At 38.6% G+C, this 16,644-nt stretch overlaps 3 protein-coding genes across 4 annotated transcripts in view; 2 read left to right on the top strand and 1 right to left on the bottom strand.

The window, feature by feature from the left end:
- Positions 1–16,644, bottom strand: part of LOC149051802 (adhesion G protein-coupled receptor D1-like) — an 86,657-nt gene that overhangs the window by 50,079 nt on the left and 19,934 nt on the right. The gene's annotated exons all lie outside the window — the stretch shown is intronic.
- On the top strand, positions 1,397–3,700 carry LOC149051804 (TNF receptor-associated factor family protein DDB_G0285149-like). 2 transcript variants are annotated; one of them, XM_089187472.1, is made up of 4 exons: positions 1,397–2,323; positions 2,650–2,830; positions 3,037–3,248; positions 3,492–3,700. In XM_089187472.1, the coding sequence occupies exons 1-4, from the start codon at positions 1,944–1,946 to the stop codon at positions 3,652–3,654; spliced, it is 936 nt and encodes a 311-aa protein (XP_089043598.1). In that variant the 5' UTR covers positions 1,397–1,943; the 3' UTR covers positions 3,655–3,700. The 2 variants fall into 2 exon arrangements, with proteins under 2 accessions (XP_089043598.1, XP_089043593.1); XM_089187467.1 differs by having other exon boundaries at positions 1,422–2,404.
- Positions 4,385–6,340, top strand: LOC113670686 (male abnormal protein mab-31-like). Its single transcript, XM_089187479.1, has 3 exons — positions 4,385–4,770; positions 5,355–5,643; positions 5,831–6,340. The coding sequence occupies exons 1-3, from the start codon at positions 4,607–4,609 to the stop codon at positions 6,287–6,289; spliced, it is 912 nt and encodes a 303-aa protein (XP_089043605.1). The 5' UTR covers positions 4,385–4,606; the 3' UTR covers positions 6,290–6,340.

Raw genomic sequence — 16,644 nt, 5'->3', positions numbered from 1 at the left:
TCGAGTCTTAAGGCTTTAGCAGGTAATTTAGTGTTAACAACTGGGATGTAAAGTAGCCACCGTAAAGAGTAAAAAAGCTGACGTTTCGAGCGTTAGCCCCTCGTCAGAGCGATCTGACGAGGGGCTAACTCATACCCTTATACCATTACCCTTATACTCATGCCCTTTTCCCTCGAGTCTCCGGGCTCAAACAGAATCCTTTTTTTAGCAAGTGCCTTTTGTGATAATTATTTTTTAAGACAATTTTTTAATTGATAAAGCCTTCGCTATTGTTACCTGTGGTGTTTGCAGATTCGAGTTCTTTTCCCTCGAGTCTTTGAACTTTTCCCTTTTGTGATATTTATTTTTGAAAAGAGCATTTTTGATTAATTAAAACCTTCATTAATGCTTGTTGTGTTTGCAGACCCATGTTCTCAGTTCCTTTGAGGATTAGGCTATATTAAACACAAGTCGTTTTCAATTGATTGATTTAGCATTGTGTAACGAAAGTGCCTTTTTAACTTAAGCATTGATTGCCCAATTCTCTAACGACCTATTTCCCTGTGTGTTCTGCAGAGTTAAAGTGGGTAAAGTGAAGTGAACGGATATTTTATCGTTGAAAGTTACTCTCCTTTTCTGTGGTATTTGCTAATATGTCTGGATTGAGCCACTTCAACTGCGAGCTTTTACTCGATGCTAACACAGACGACCATTTAATTTGCCCAATATGGTAAGGTTTACTTTTATTGATTAGTTAACGTATTGTCTTTCAAAACTTGTCTAGGTCATAAGTTTTTTTTAGTTTATTTGCCCTTTAATCTACCGGGCCCTACAAGGCTGAATTGTTACCGCGAGTTCCATGAACGAGTTAAACTTTAGTGAGAACAGCAGCAACCTACCATCACTTACTTCGCCAATGTAGTTCTCTTTAGTGATCGCCGTGACATAAGCATAAGCCGACATAAGGACAATAACAAGAGTTAAAAATGTTCTTCTTGTGCTTATGCTATGCTTGCCTTTCGGAAATCGTAAGAACATAAGAGAAATAAGCGTTTGTTGTTCTTTGTGCCTCTGCGCTAGTCAAAAGTAGCCCTGACTCTCAACAACCGTCCCTTGTGAGATCATTCAATTCTCGTTAAGGTTCCGTACGAGAAAGTTTTCCCATGTGAGTTGTCACTGGACGTCGAGGCTTTGCTTGTGCGTGCTAGGGAGAATTGGGAACTTTTCCTTCTCCAGACCTGTCGAGCTTCATTGCGAAAGAAAAAAGAAAAGCTGACGACAAGGGAAGAGTCAGTTTAACTCCAAGTTCGGCAAAAAAGAGAATACAGATCAATCGCTAAGTTTGTTTTTTTTCCCTGGCGCTCACTACCGATTCCTTTTCCGAAAGCTTTCACCTTTAGTCCGGGTTAAGTTAAAAGACGCAGTAACCCAAGATGCGCCGATCTAAATTGTGCCATAAAGGCGGGAAAAGTCATTTCCTAGGCTCGTAAAAGTGTTACTTACATAAAAACAAACACTTCATGAAACACTTAGCCCGGTGTTCTTTCTAGTCTAACCATATCTTTGAATTTTTACTCTGGTAATTTTAGTCGCGGGTCTGGTTGCTCAAGGCAGATTTACCATTACTTTTAGGGAGAATTTTGATCATCTTTTGTTAAATTCATGAAGTATCCAGCAAACATCTTGTGTTCTTTTTATTTTTGTGCTTCTTTCATATTGGGTTAGTGCTAGTCGGTTATCAAAAGACGCAATTCGGCTGATTACGGTAGCCAACGCTTGCGCTCATGTTTAGGTTTTTTGCATTTATGCGTAGGTCCCCGTTGCGGGGCATACGCTAGGTGCCACCCTTGACGGGATCTGATGCCAGTTGTGTGTTATAAATCTTTACGTGGATCGAAAGCTGTAAAATGAGTTCACGTATTTTTTGTTGATGGAATCGCGTTCTATTTTTTAGCAAGGAGCTGATGAACAGACCCGTGTCCTTATTGTGCGGACACAGTGGATGCCAAGAATGTATACATCAGCTTATTTCGAATCAATCCGGAGGTGGACGGGAAAAGGCGTGTGCAGTATGTCGGGAGCCAATCAACGAACACATGTTGAACATCAGCATACCCCTCAGTTCAGTCATTTCCAAATTGAATGTGAAATGCACAAACGTTGGCTGCTCGTGGGTCGGTGAGCATGGTTCTAAGGAGAGACATCAAGAGACCTGCTCATTCCTCCTTCTGGAATGCCCCAATGGCTGTCCTGGATCGCATTTGCGAGATTCACTTGAGCGTCACTTGGAGATCTGCCCTCAAGAGAAAGTACCTTGCAAGTACTGCACTGCTGAGGTGGAGAGGTATATACTAGATCAGCATGAACCAACCTGTCAAGAAAAGCCCGGACCATGTCCATTAAATTGTGGCCATAATTTGCCCAGGTCAGTTATCATTCAGTTATCGCCATGAATTGATTCACAAAATTTTGTCATCATTTTGTTAAAGAAAAGAGCATGGAAAAAAAAGTAATCAAAAGGACCAACACCCGGTTTTGCCCCAGTAGTAAAGCGCAGTTAAGGTAAAACTTGTTAAAATTTTTTTTGGCCTCTTAAAGGGTTAACCCGGTAATAGTAATAAAATTCCCAAAGAAGCCCGATAACGTAAGATCCATGTGTGTCTATTTCAGGTCCCATGTTCACCTTCATTTGGACGAATGTCCTAAAAGAATGATGAAATGCAGCGTGGCCGGTTGTAACAATTTCTACCAGTTAGGGATGGAAAATGCCCACAACGAACTTTATCAAGGAAGCCACCAGGCGCTACTTAAGAGTCAAGTTGAAAGTCTTCAGCGCGCGATTTATGACAAGGTTTGTTGATCTCATTTAGGAGACTCGTTTTCAAGTATAACAATTGAGATACTTTTCATTCAGTTAGAATTTCGATGTTTTCGTTTTTATTTGCTTTTGTTTCTTACTTTCAACAACAATAATAATAATAATAATATTGTTATTATTATTATTATTATTATTATTATCGTTGTTTTTCTAAATATTGTTATTATTATTATTTGCAGTCTCAAGTTGCCGTGAAAAGGGAGTTTTCTAAGCGAAAGTGCTACCGGTGGACAGTGCCGAAGTCGTCAATCCGAATTCCAAAGGATATTTCAAGTCCACTGTTTGGGTTTGAAAGTCACACATTTCGGTGTCTGTGGAAGAGGACCTCTGGCCAAAATAGGCTGTTTCTAAATGCAGTGTTTGGCTCTTCGCCAATCACAGTTCAAACAAGGTATGAAAGTCAAAAGGCACTCCTACACTGACTGTTATTAAGTGAAATGGTAGTATGGTAAATCAACTTGTCATTCATGAATGCAGAACTTAACAATGACAGTATAGACATCTTTTAATTTAAATCGTTAATCCAAACCTTCATTTATAACTTTTCACATTTATCGACTGTTTATTTGCGATCTTTAAAACAGCATCATTCTATCAAATTCTAAACACTAATTAACCTACCCTTTTTTATCAGATTTGTTTTGTTAAACGAGGACGGAGTAATGAGAGTCTTTGATACCGAATGTGAAACCCTTATGGAGGATCAAATCATTGGGGCAAAGGAAGACTTGGGCCCGATTGAAAAAGAGCAAGATTTAATTATAAAACTAATTATAGCTATCTACAAACATACATAGAATACATTGTAAATTTTCTTCAGTAAAGTTTCTTTTCACTAACTTATTTACGAAGATGCTGTTTCTTTCGTCACGTGTTCAATTCAACTTACAGGGTCGCCAACGCACCACTAATTTTGCTGCCTTTTGTTACAATCGTTTCGTGTAGGTAAAACTGGAATGTCGCGCTGGTTGGTAAAGGGTTACACTCGAAGGTCGCTTTAATGTAACGCCGCTTAACATGAGCTTAGCGCAAATATTTAGCTCGCTTCAAACAAAAAAAATGTCCGCTCACTTCACTAATCTATGTTCTGAGGATTTTTGGGTATTTTTAGATATAGATAGAGATATTTTTTTTCAAAGGATAAGTAAAATTGAGGTAAATAAGAAATGCTGATGATTTGATATAGTTTTTAAAAATTGGAATTTGGAAAACAGTCCCTACTTACCTGGGGTTAGACTACGAGCAGTCCCTCCTTTTCGGCGAAGTCCGTCGCGTAAGTCAAAAAAGAAAATCGGTGAAAAAAAAAATTGATGGTAGCGCTGAGGGGAACTCTTGGAGTAACTAGCCACATTTTTGACCGCCTCTCTTATAGAACTCCTGCGACGCATCGGTGTCACTCCGAGGGTTTCAGTGGCGCGCTAACAGCAATTTTTTTTCATAATTTTTTTTGGGACTCGCGCTACGGACTTCACCTAAAAGGAGGGACTGCTGGTAGTCAAACCTGAGCTGCGCTTTCGGTACAAAAAAGTAATTAAAGCTTCTCACGGCTGAAATGAAAGAAAACCGCAACTTCCGATACAACACTAATTTGGTCGCACATTTTCCAGAAACAATAGTCCAGGGAAATTTCGGGTCTAATTCGTAATAACCTAAAGGGCGGTTCACTGAGCTCATTTTCTTGGTCATTGCTCTCTTTTCGGATCAGACTACATTACGTTTGTTTTCTTGTCGGAAACTTCATATAGTGCTATGGACTTGAGTTATTTTACTACTCTAAGGCAGTACCCTGTATCAAGAATGATACGGTGGCTGCAGAATCGTTCGCTTCTAGCGAATCCTCTTCACTGCGGCGCTTGTCACGAGGACATGGTTATGGTTGGGAGAACCGATGGCCACATCGACGGTTATCAATGGTTAGTTGCTGCAATAAGTATATTATATGTGTACCATATATTTTATTCACGATTTCTCTTTTGGAAGGTCATATTTGGAGCTTTAGTTGCGCTATAAAGGAAGGCCGATAAGTGTTACCTTCAAAGTTCGCCTTATTACACTGCTCGGAGTTCAGAAAAACGCTTAATTTTACCTTATGTATGTTTTTGAGAGTTGATTTGGTACAAATGGTCGAAGATTACTTCAAATTCTGCATTACTGGGGCAAAATTTAAACTGATGGAGTAGCATAAAAAATATCACAAGAATTACCAATGGGGTTGGACTGCCTAGGAGTTAAATTTTCACTAAAAGTTGATAACATCCCTCGCTTTGGAGGAGGCGCGAGACACGCGAGTTCGTGTGAACTTTGAAAAAATTAACTTACGCAAATATTTCCCTTTCTGCGTCCTCTAAAGGCTTTCGTGCGCGCTTAAGTCTGAATCGTTTCAGAAAAAAAAAAAAGTTTCAGTACAGGCTCGTAAGAAAAGGCAAAACGAAAGTTTTAAATTATAAAAGTAATTAATAATTTACACTTCCGTTATCTATTCTTTTTTTAACTTAAGGAGATGCAGGACATGCAAGAAAAAGCGAAGTTTAAGGGCCAATAGCTTTTTCGCTGAATTCCCCAAAATTCCTCTGGGGGAAATGATGATGACACTCTATTTTTGGTCCATCGATGAATCACGAACACGAACATCGAGAATGATGACCATGAGCAGAAATCTGGTATGCACTATATTCAGACGTTTGGAGGGTGTGTGTTCCAAGGACATCACCGACAACCCGTTCATCCCCTTTGGCGGCCCAGCATTGGTGAAGTGCGATGAAAGCAAATTCAATCATAAGGCGAAGGTTAGTATTACACAATGATAATAATAATAGTAATAATAATAATAGCAATAGTAACAATAACAATGATAGCTACGACAACAACAAACAAGCTCATTTTAATAAAAAAAAGAAAAATGCTGTGAATTTGAAGCCGCCTGATATTAAGCACCCAGACTTTAGCAGTGCTAATTATTGCCGTATTCTGTAGTACAACAGAGGAAGACGTGCTCCAGACGTGTGGGTATTCGGAGTCATCTCAACAGCTACGAGACCTGCTAGGGGATTTTATGAAGTGGTTGCCAGAAGGGATCGCAACACTCTTTTACCGATTCTCGAGAAGTGTCTCCTTCCTGGGAGTGAGGTTATCACGGACGACTGGGGCGCCTATGAAAACCTTGAGCAGCATCTTCCCAATCACGTAGCCCGGCATCGAGTCGTTGTCCACGCCGACAATTTTGTTGATCCAGCGACAGGGGTACACACCCAGGAAGCAGAATCGGCGTGGGCAAATTTGAAGGCTCCTATTAAAGCACGACGTGGCATTTCACGTGATGACGTTCAGACGTATCTCGATGATAGGATGTGGAGGCAATGGCGAGGTCTAGACAATATCATTGGTAATTTTTTGCCTGTCTTAGCCTCGCAATATAGGGACAACGTAATTTAAGTTTGTAAATTGAATTGTGAGGCCACGAAATAAATAAATAATAATCACCAATCTCAACATTACAGAATCGCGCCCATTGAAAAACGTCGCACGGGAAAATGCAAATAAGCTAGAAAAGAGAAAGAGAGCATGCGTAACTTCACGCAGGCCTGTCAATCCGACTGTCAATCATGTAATCCCCGTGTACGCAGTGTTCGAAAGTATTGTTTCTTGTGCAGACAACCGAAACGTAGCGCTTTTCATCGAAGAAGAATAGACGTAATTAGTGGCGTTATCTTGATTAGGTTATATTGTTTAAAAATCGGTCAGATGTAGAATTAAATTACCTTTCAAATGCCGGGTTTTCAATTTGTGTTAAGACTCAAATGCGGCAGATTTGCGAGGTTCGACCATCAACTTCGCCAAGAAAGCAAAACATCACAGAAATATTCCTTTTAGTAAAATTTCCGTACTGCCCCATACTATCGTAAAACAAATCTGTTTTCCCAATGGTAAAGTATTGTTTTTGTCACTCTATCCAAGAACTGAACGTATAATGTAGTGTGGGGCTGTGCGGAATTTTGCCTTCCTTTTTGGCCCGTTATTGCCGTCAGTTTCAGATAACACGTCGGTAGTCTAATTACTTTTCGAAAAGCTTAAGTATACGTTGTAGATTCCCGCTCCACGTAGGTGCACGCTCACGCTCAGAAGCTTAGGGATGAACACTTCACGCTCTTTTGATATGCAAACGCGGCCCTCGCTCTTTACCGACGAAAAGAGCATTTCGTCACTTTGAAACAATGCTAATTGCTCCAATTGTATCTCCATTGTCTCTAAACGGACGCAAAGCGAAATTTAACAACTCCCGTTTGGGAATTTGTCAATTCAGATCTAAAGCGACCGAAGTTGGCGGTGATCGTTTGCAACCTCATTCCTAGGTCATTGCGCCCGCAAAGCATCATGGGTACCCCACTTTTCTCGGGCGACGCTTTTCAAATCAACAGCAAGAAAAAGACAATTATTTGTCAACTACAACCTCTAAAATTATATTTTTGTTCCAGAGGAAGGACAGGAAGTACTGGTGGCCAAAAGACAAGTTAACACTGAAGAAGAGGAGAAGGAAGAATATGAAGAAGAAGAGAGAAAGAGGGAACATAGAGAAGAAGAGGAGAAGGAACATACCGGTAGTAAACTTGAAAGGAAAAGGAAAAAGAAGGACAGAAGAACAACAGCAAAAAGAAAAAAGTAAAAGGAGGACAGTTGTTAAAAAAAAGGATTTTAAAGGGACCCTGGTCAGCTGCACTTTTGTTTTTGTTTACCTTTGGATTTTCAATTTTTCAGAAACTGATGTACAAGTTGTTACTTTTATGCAGTAATAGTTATGATTTGAAATTAAAAGTTAACCCTTTAACTCCCATATCAAATTTGTTATTCTATTTAATGTCAGCCGTACAATTCTTTTAATGTTAGTTCAGAGAATTTAGTATTGGATCTACTAATTATCCCCCAATTGATCTTTTTCTTTATTCTCATCACTTATCTTGTTACGTAAGGAGAAATTCTGTCTTGGTCACTCATGGGAGTTACAGGGTTAGTGTTGCACATGCAGTATGGCCTGGTTTACTTGTGTCAGCTATTACTATTTCTTGTATGTTGTGATATACACTCCTCGTTTGAAGGACTTTGTCCTCTCTCTTGGAGGTTTTGTTGTTGTTGTTGTTTTGTTTTTATTTTTTTGAGGAAAAAATCTCACTTTGAGGAAACTGTTCACATTGAGACTTAGGAGTGTTAAGCTTCCTGAAAATTAGCCACAAATACCATGTACTCAAAGGAGCACTTTCGTTCCTTAACTGTTTATCACACTTAATCTAAGTCTCTTATCCCCTTTACTTGTATGGATCATATTACATTTTCCTTTACTCTGCATTTACAGATATTAATAATGGTAATTGAACTGAGCAGAGTGCAATTTGGGCTGAAATCATACACATGATTTCATCCATTTTGAAATCGCCCAAGTACAGGACTTGATCAGTTCAATGCAGTACTGAGCTGGTTTGAAATAAAATTCATCCATTTTTGGGGGGAAAAGATAAGAGTTTTGTAAACAAAAATTTGCCTCATGATACTCATTGTCTCTCATTTTCCTGCAATTTGATTGGTTGTTTTCAGTAGACCTTGAAATCTGATTGGTTGATTTGTTTTTAGTGAAGCCTCCTCACTAGCTGGGAAAAAGATGTGATTTAAAGCAAAAAATGGTGCAATTCAAGAATAAATCGCACCAATTAGAGCCAATCAGATTACAGGGACTAACAGTGATTTCAAAATGGGTGTAATAAAGCCTAAAACGAGTAATGAATACAGTTATACATTTCTTTTAAATGGCACATATGGTTATGTGTAACATAAGAAGTGTCCTCATTGTACAAAGAGTTTTATCCCAGGGTGTTCTATTTGTTCAATCAATGTGTTAGATTTAACCTTTCAATCAAAACAATTTTACAATCAGATATGATTTGTGACTCTATCTTTGGTCCAAAAAAAGGAAGTTTCATTTTGTCTGTAGCATTCTGCTCAAGAATAACCATAGTAAATTTTTACAGCCATACTTACAAATTCAAACTTATTCTAATGTTTACAATTTTTTTTTAATTTGAATATATTGATGACCAGAGCATATTATGAAAATATACAAAGAAAATAAAACCTTTTGAAGTAAATAATAATTCAAAGATAACTTTCTTTTACATGGACACAAAAGAGACCATATATTAGAATAGGAAAATTTGGAAGACTTTCACAAGAGTATCAAAATTTAAGCTTGCATCAAACTCAATACCTTACTTACAGTCATGCCTACTTTGTTGAAAGGGTGGAATTAGCTTCCTTGAGTGATAGCTCCGTGATTCAATAGAGCAGGGACCCTTTGTCTTAATTCTTACTTTGCACTGAACAATAAGAACATTTAGAAGTATATTATACAGTAAATATACACATTTTATGGCAACAACTTAAAACTTTTATATATTTTATATATATTTTGATGATGAACGAGAAGCATAGAAACCAAAAAAAAAGTCACTGATGTACATGTTATTAGTGTTATGGGGAACTTGTTATGATTTGGAAATAAAAGTTAATGTTGCACATGCAATATTGAAGACTTCCAAAAGAGAGCAAAAATTTATGCCCATGTTTACTTTACTGAAAGGTGCAGAATAAGGGTCCTTGGGTGAGAGCGCAGTGATTAAATAGAGCAGAGACCCTTTGGCTAATTCTTGCCATGCACTGAACAGAAAGCAAAGTTAGAAGTTCGTTACAATATATATATATATATATATATAGATACACTTATGGCAACAAGTTAACACTTGTTTATGTTTTTTGATGATGACCAATAAGCACGAAACCCAAAAAATTCGGTAACTGATGTATACGTTGTTAGTGTTATGCAGTACTAGTTATCATTTGAAATTCAAAGGTAATGTTGCACATGCAGTATGGCCTGGTTTACTTATGTCAACTATTACTGTTTCTCGTATGTAATGATATACGCTTCCCGTGTGAAGGACTTTGTTCTCTCTCTTGAACATTTTCTTGTTGTTGTTGGGTTTTTGTTTTTTAGGAAAATTCTAATTTTAAAGAAACTGTTCACCTTGAGACTTATGGGTGTTAAGCTCACTGAAGATTAACCACACATACCATGTAATTAAAGGAGTACTTTAGTTCCTTAACTGTTTATCAGACTGAATTTAAGACTCTTATCCTCTCCGCTTCTATGGGTCGTACTACATTTTCCTTTGCTCTGCACTGACCGATGTTAAGCCCAGTACAAGTACCTAAAACAATTGAATACAATAAATAATATAAGCTTAACTGCTTTGTACCTGCGATGCACACTCCATTTTCGGCGGGTAAAACTTTTGGAAACCAAGAAACGAAAAGTATCCTCTGTGCTTTCTCGCATTCCATCTATTCATCTCCCATTCACAACTTGTTTGCGGTTTCTTTTGGCATGAAATCACAGAAGCACCTAATGCAGCTTGTTCAATCGCTGAGCAATCAATGCGCCTGCAATCATTTGCTCAGTGGATTCTACCCATACCGATACAACCCTTCCGGGACCCTGAGCCCTCTCGAATAAGTAAATTACGTTTGCCGCCTGGTGCATTCCTTCCTTCCTTTGTCTCTATTTTTTCTCCCTGCTTACCTCTCCTCCAATACGAGCCTCGAGTAAAGAAACGAGGCTCGATTGAAAAATGGAGGCTCGATTGGAAAATGGAGGCTCGATTGGGAAATGGAGGCTCGATTGGAAAATGGAGGCTCGATTGGAAAATGGAGGCTCGATTGAAAAATGGAGGCTCGATTGGAAAATGGAGGCTCGATTGAAAAATGGAGGCTCGATTGGAAAATTGAGGCTCGATTGCGTAATCGAGCCTCGTTTGTCACAGAGTGGCAAAACGAGATATCGTGGTCGTTTTAGATCGAGAGTTTTTGGTCTGGTTTACCAGAAACCTTGAGTGATCCCTAATTTTTATATCCTCGAAAACAATACTTATTCTACTTATTACAAGCTTAATCTGAGCCGATACTGAGGTATACCACACAGGGAAAGTATTAATTTGAAAATTGCTAGGAAATGCGATATTTGTATTTTGAAATATTGGTGATTTCCAATAGCGTTCCGCGAGCTTCAAATTTAATGAAATGGTCCCGTTTTAAACTTAAAACATTCGTCAATCCTTCAAATAAATATCTGTCAAATTGAGAAGAGCTTGCGTTCTTTTGCACTTTTCACGAGCAAAGTTCATTTGTTTCAACTCGGGGCATTACTTTCCGCCAAGTTACGGCTACCGACGCTCGTTTTAGTTTTCGCAAATTTTCCAGAATAAAGAAGCAAATCTGGGCGAGAAACTTTACCACGTTTCTAAGTTCACTATACAGAATCCCTGACTTAACTTTGAGGTTAGTCATTTTTCGGTCGATGTGCTACCCTTCACGCGGCCTCGAAAAAAAAAATCGCTCTAAAATACCGATGCCAAGAAGTGTGAGGGGCAAATAGAATGTGTACAATTATGAAAGACATTATGTAAACAGTTTTGAATATGTAGGGTATTGTTTGAATACGTCACTGTTGTAAAACCGTAATGAATTGTTTACCGATTGTTAAAATTGTTTTGGGACTTAGCTTAGGAGAAAACTAGATAAGCATCAACTCACCTCCTGGCTCTCCTTTCTCGGCTCCTCTGTAGTTTGCTTTTTCTTTGTTGTTGACCTCTTTTCAGTCTTTTTTTTTTCCGGAGCTCTTTGTCTTTCCTTCTCACGTCGCTCTTCGATAGATACTCGCAGTTTCAAATCAGTCTTTTCATGTCGTATTTAGCGTTTCTCTTGCAGTGTAATTACCGAGAATCAATGAAGCTTTCAACTACGAACTGATCAGTATGACTTTCCGCTCAAAACACCAAATTCCTTTGATTGCGCTGCTTAAACTCTGCTAGCCCACGTGAAGCCCTCTGTAATCAGTAACCAGGCGCCAGCGGTACGCTGCACGAACTCTGGTAAATGCGTACTTTATCACTCTGTATCTAAGCTTCTTGGCGCGCCCGATTGGGGTCTCCAAGTTAGGCACGCAACCGCGCATGTGCATAACCTCCTCCAGTTGTCTTTTACGTACGAAATAGCTAGATGCAATTTCCCTCGCGAGGGGGGGCGAGGGCGAGGGCGAGGACGAGGACGAGGGCGAGGGCGAGGGCGAGGGCGAGGGCGAGGGCGAGGGCGAGGGCGAGGGCGAGGGCGAGGGCGAGGGCGAGGGCGAGGGCGAGGGCGAGGGCGAGGGCGAGGGCCAGTGTTATCAGGCCAGACAGGCAACAACCAATCAAGGAGCCCTCTTTGAAATGCTATAATCTCTTGTTCAATATATCTTCACTTATTCGAGATCCCAATATATCTTTGGTTAAGGTCTATTGGAGATGAGATAGAGTTTCATTTTGCCTTTCGCAGTAAAATTACGTGGAATTATATTTTTGAGGCAGCTAACTGTAGACGAATAATGTTAATTTCTTCTCTGTCAGAGGAACGCCAGTAAGGGTAGTCTGTTTTGGCCACGTCCCGCAACGCGCTCGCTCTCGAACTGGGAATAGAGGGCGTTGTGGGACGAGACCAAACAACAGCTACGAAGGACACAAAGGTAAGCGTGGTACCGATGCATTTTATTTTCGCTCAAATTTTTTTTTTTATATACAGTAGAGACAACGGACCACAAAAAACCTGTCTAAGGTCAGATAAAGCAGGGGTTTTTTCCTTTCTGTTAAGGAGAAATAATGCGATATTTTCGTTATTTTAAAAGTTATGCTCTTTTTCTGTTACAAAACTGAAACCGTTAAGAACGCAGAGTCCCATCACAACCCTCCCAGCCAAAATAATAAGTCTTGCATGCTAAGCATTCCCATATTTATCCTTTTGGTAAGCGGGACATCAATAAAATTCGAATTCGGTTTTGACCATTTTTTCAACGAGAAAATGTATGTACGCACTCTGGTGACATACGAGAGCTAAGGTAACCCGTGCTAACCTCGCTATAGAGTAATGGTGGCTAGGTCGACCGAAATGTCCGCCATATTCTAATTAGTTTATTATGTTCACTGCACATTTTGCATTGCATCGAAATTAGAACCTACAACTTTATAGCTCAAACAAGCGGATATTAAAATAGAATAAACACAGAACTGATTCCGCTATGCGAAGAAGAAATAAATTTGCAAGTCTTTTGTATTCGTTTTATAAAACGATAATTGGCATGTATCTCAACAGACACGAGTCCCTGGCATGGCTCTTTGCAAAAGATAACGCACTTCACGTCATCACACGTTGTTATCTAAAAAAGCAATTGGACTGATATTTCTTCGCAATTGGTATTCACCATCATTTTGTTCGATCAAAACAATAAATTAACTACATGAAAATAACTTATAATCAAAAGTTTACTGGTAACAGAACCATCTGTAATTTTCCTCTGCTCACAAAGCTTAAAGTTAGACATATGTATCGTGAAAACGTTAATTGATATCGTTTCAAACACATTTTCATTCATTTAAATGTTAGTGTAAACTTGATTCTGACTGTCAGAGGGTTTATGTAAATCCTTTTATAAGTTCCACAAACGATATCAAATAATGCTTTTATGATGCCTAAGCGCTTCTGTTGCCGTTAATTTCCTCAAGATAATATTAAAGAAAGCAAACAAACAGAAAAAACAAAACAAAACAACAACAAAAATAACAACTTACCCTCGGAAATCTCACAAATATAACCGTGGTCATATTCAAAACTTCTGCCATTAACACCACCAAACACGCCCTGCTCCCCATTACTGGACCGCCTGTACATGAAAGCCGCGTCGTGTTCACCTCTTGGCTCCTCTTGTTCCCATTTGCAAATAGTCAGTGGTCTTCCATTCACCCAAGTCCAATTCCCGGCCTCTTTTTTTAAACCAATACTCCACTTATTTTCATAGTGCGTAGTATTTCGCCTTTGAATCTGGTCATTGATGAAATTCCATTCGTCTTCGGTTTCAAAGGAAACTAGGTCCCCTCCTTGGTTTTGGCAGGCTTTTCTGGACCAGAGCCAGCTACTGTCCCAGTACTTTTTGAACACCGAAATTATGCACCAAGAGTTTTTAAAAGTTATATTTAGGCATTCTACAAAATGATAAAAATAAAAGCAAAAATACTAATTATCATAATGATAATCAAAGTGATAAATAATAATAATGATGATGACATAAAAAGATTAAAATCACAATCACAATGAAGGAGAAAAATAAATGAGAAAGAAAACGGGACTTATTTTTCACACAATTCCTTTTTTTTTACAGTTTTGTGATTTTTTTATATGATTCCTGTTTTTTTTTAACACCTCCAGTTTATTTTTGATCATTGTCAATTAATACCATATATCTTTCTTCCTTACGGCGTCCGCCATCTCTAACCTGCTTTTCTGAATTAGTTAACTTCACATCAGCTAAGATTATCTGTGAGTTCATGTAATTTTGGTAGTCGAGATTTGAAAATTAATTATTTCCTTGTTGAGCTGACACCACCCTCACCCCGCCCCCTATTCTTCCTTACCCATCTGAACAGACTTAAAAAACGTAAAATTAAATGTGAATGTTAGTTCTTATAAATGTGCAACTGGAGATACGCAGCTAACCGCATACAGTTGTTATGGGAAAGGTTGTGGAAAAAACAAAAACAGCAATTTAAAGTACATGCGACGGTGACGGTAATCAACATTGACATGTAAAGTAAGTAAAGATAAATTAATTAGGGTTTTCTTGTACTTTTTTTCCATTTTTCATGCAGTTTGGTATTTAAAGTCAGTCGTATTAAAAACAGGTTCAAACCCGTGATGACTCGTCCATAAAATGACATTTTCTCAGATTTCCCTGAAATCCTGAGGTCGTCTGACCATGACCTGAAAGCCACCCACAATACCTGTCAAGGTTATCGCTTGCACTTCTGACACGCTTTTTCCCGAAAACTTCTCCCAAAAGAGCTGTATTTATTATTTGTTTTTCTAAGAGGGCACGGTAACAAGTCCTGTAATCTTTGTGGTTTTTAATGCGGTCCGGATTTTCTTATCTCTGCTCAGCGGCACAGCAACGCTTGCTCGAGTCGCTAGCTACAACCTTAGCTTCGTTGCCTTTTTTCATAAATATATTTCGCTTTGCCAGCTGAGAATTATTTTTACGTAAATCACTTTAAAGCAAATCAAGCTGATTAAATACTTATTAATTCTCTCCTTCTCTTTCTCAAGTCACTGTGGCTGCCGGCAAAAATAATGGTTTTGAAATGATTTTTGGTAGCAAATACGCCATTAAATGGGTTGACACGCGGCATAAAAACCGTTTGTAATTAACCTCGACCTTCACTAGAAGTAACTCAGGAAGTTAGAACGTAACGTATTTGTTTAAAATTGGGGTTTTCATTCATTTTATATCTGAATTCGTCCAAACAATTTGTTCATTAAAAAACAGTGAGCGATATCTTCAGTTTTATACTTTAAATACGTTTTCGGTTAGTTTTTGCAAGTCCGCTCAATATGGACATTTGTGCCGTAAACTTCACAACAGAAAACGAAGGAATTCAACGAGAAATAGCGGCATTAAAATTCCACTTTTGACAAAAGACCAGATTTACACACGCGATTGCACCAAATAAACGAGCAAACTCCGACAATCTCGGAATAGATTTCAATTAACTTACTGACTGAACAGAGCTATACTTCGTTCATCAATAGTCGGTGGAAGTGAGTAATACTTTCTGTAAGATCATTGACTGTTTTTAAAGAAAAAATTCACGTGACTTAAGTTTGTTTGCCAAACCAGTGCCGTTGATGTTGTTGTTGTTGTTTTCTTTTTTAAAACGTGCATGCGCTTTTGTTTCTTACACGCTCTCTACTTTACAGGTGTCAGGTTGTAACAGATACCTGTTAAAAAAAATTTTTCAAAGTTTGTTTGGAAGCCTTTTAAATCACCTTTTCCATTACACAAATAAAAATACTTCGGTAAAGCCTCTATTTAATTTACATTACCTCAGTCTGTTTCAACTACCATTTACTCGTTCAAAAATTGTTCAGTTCATGGATGATCTTGCCGTAATTACAGCCCTAAATCATTAGGGTTCTTTTGGAAAATGTTTCGTTGAGTTTAAAAGAAAAAACAAACTGTTATTCATAAGCTAGGGTCGGGAAAAACTGTGCACTCTGTCTTCAGTACCGGTACTCAAGACCTTGGGCATACGTACTTCGATGCGTTATGTTTAAAAGAACACGGATTTACTCACTGATGTCAGTGATGACGCCTTGTAACTTGTGGCAAGGGAAAATTCCGTTGGTTAAATTATCCCAATCTCAGCGCGCTCGACAAAAGTTGTGAAATGTACAGTTTCTATCGCTGTTTTTCCAGCTGCAGGCGATGCAAAAATGGGAAAATCCTAGGTTGATCGTTTTTTTTCGAAACATATGTCCCCGTTTTTGTCATGGCCATTATGTTCAACTACTGATACACGCTTAAAAGTTCATTCACACGTACAAGTTAGATGAGCCGAGCATATTATGTGAACAACATTTTTACTTTTAAGAAGCAAGAGAAATTTTCCTGGCACAAGTGCAAGACTGCTAATGTTTCAGCACATAATATACTTCATGGTTGGAATGTGATCTTACCTCCGGGCATCTCGCAAATGAAGGCGTTTTTATCACCCTGAGAGATACCATTAAAGAGGCCTCCATTCTTAGATATTTCCGCGTGAGTGTCGCTACCATCTGGCTGAGAATCTCGCCATTTCGAAATATTTAGTTTTTCTCCACTCTCCCAA

Source organism: Pocillopora damicornis, chromosome 1 (genome assembly GCF_964200805.1).
Source record: "Pocillopora damicornis chromosome 1, jaPocDami1.2, whole genome shotgun sequence".
In the NCBI taxonomy this organism is placed as follows: Eukaryota; Metazoa; Cnidaria; class Anthozoa; order Scleractinia; family Pocilloporidae; genus Pocillopora; species Pocillopora damicornis.
Note: the sequence above shows the minus strand (reverse complement) of the source record. Positions and strands in the feature narration are given on the sequence as shown.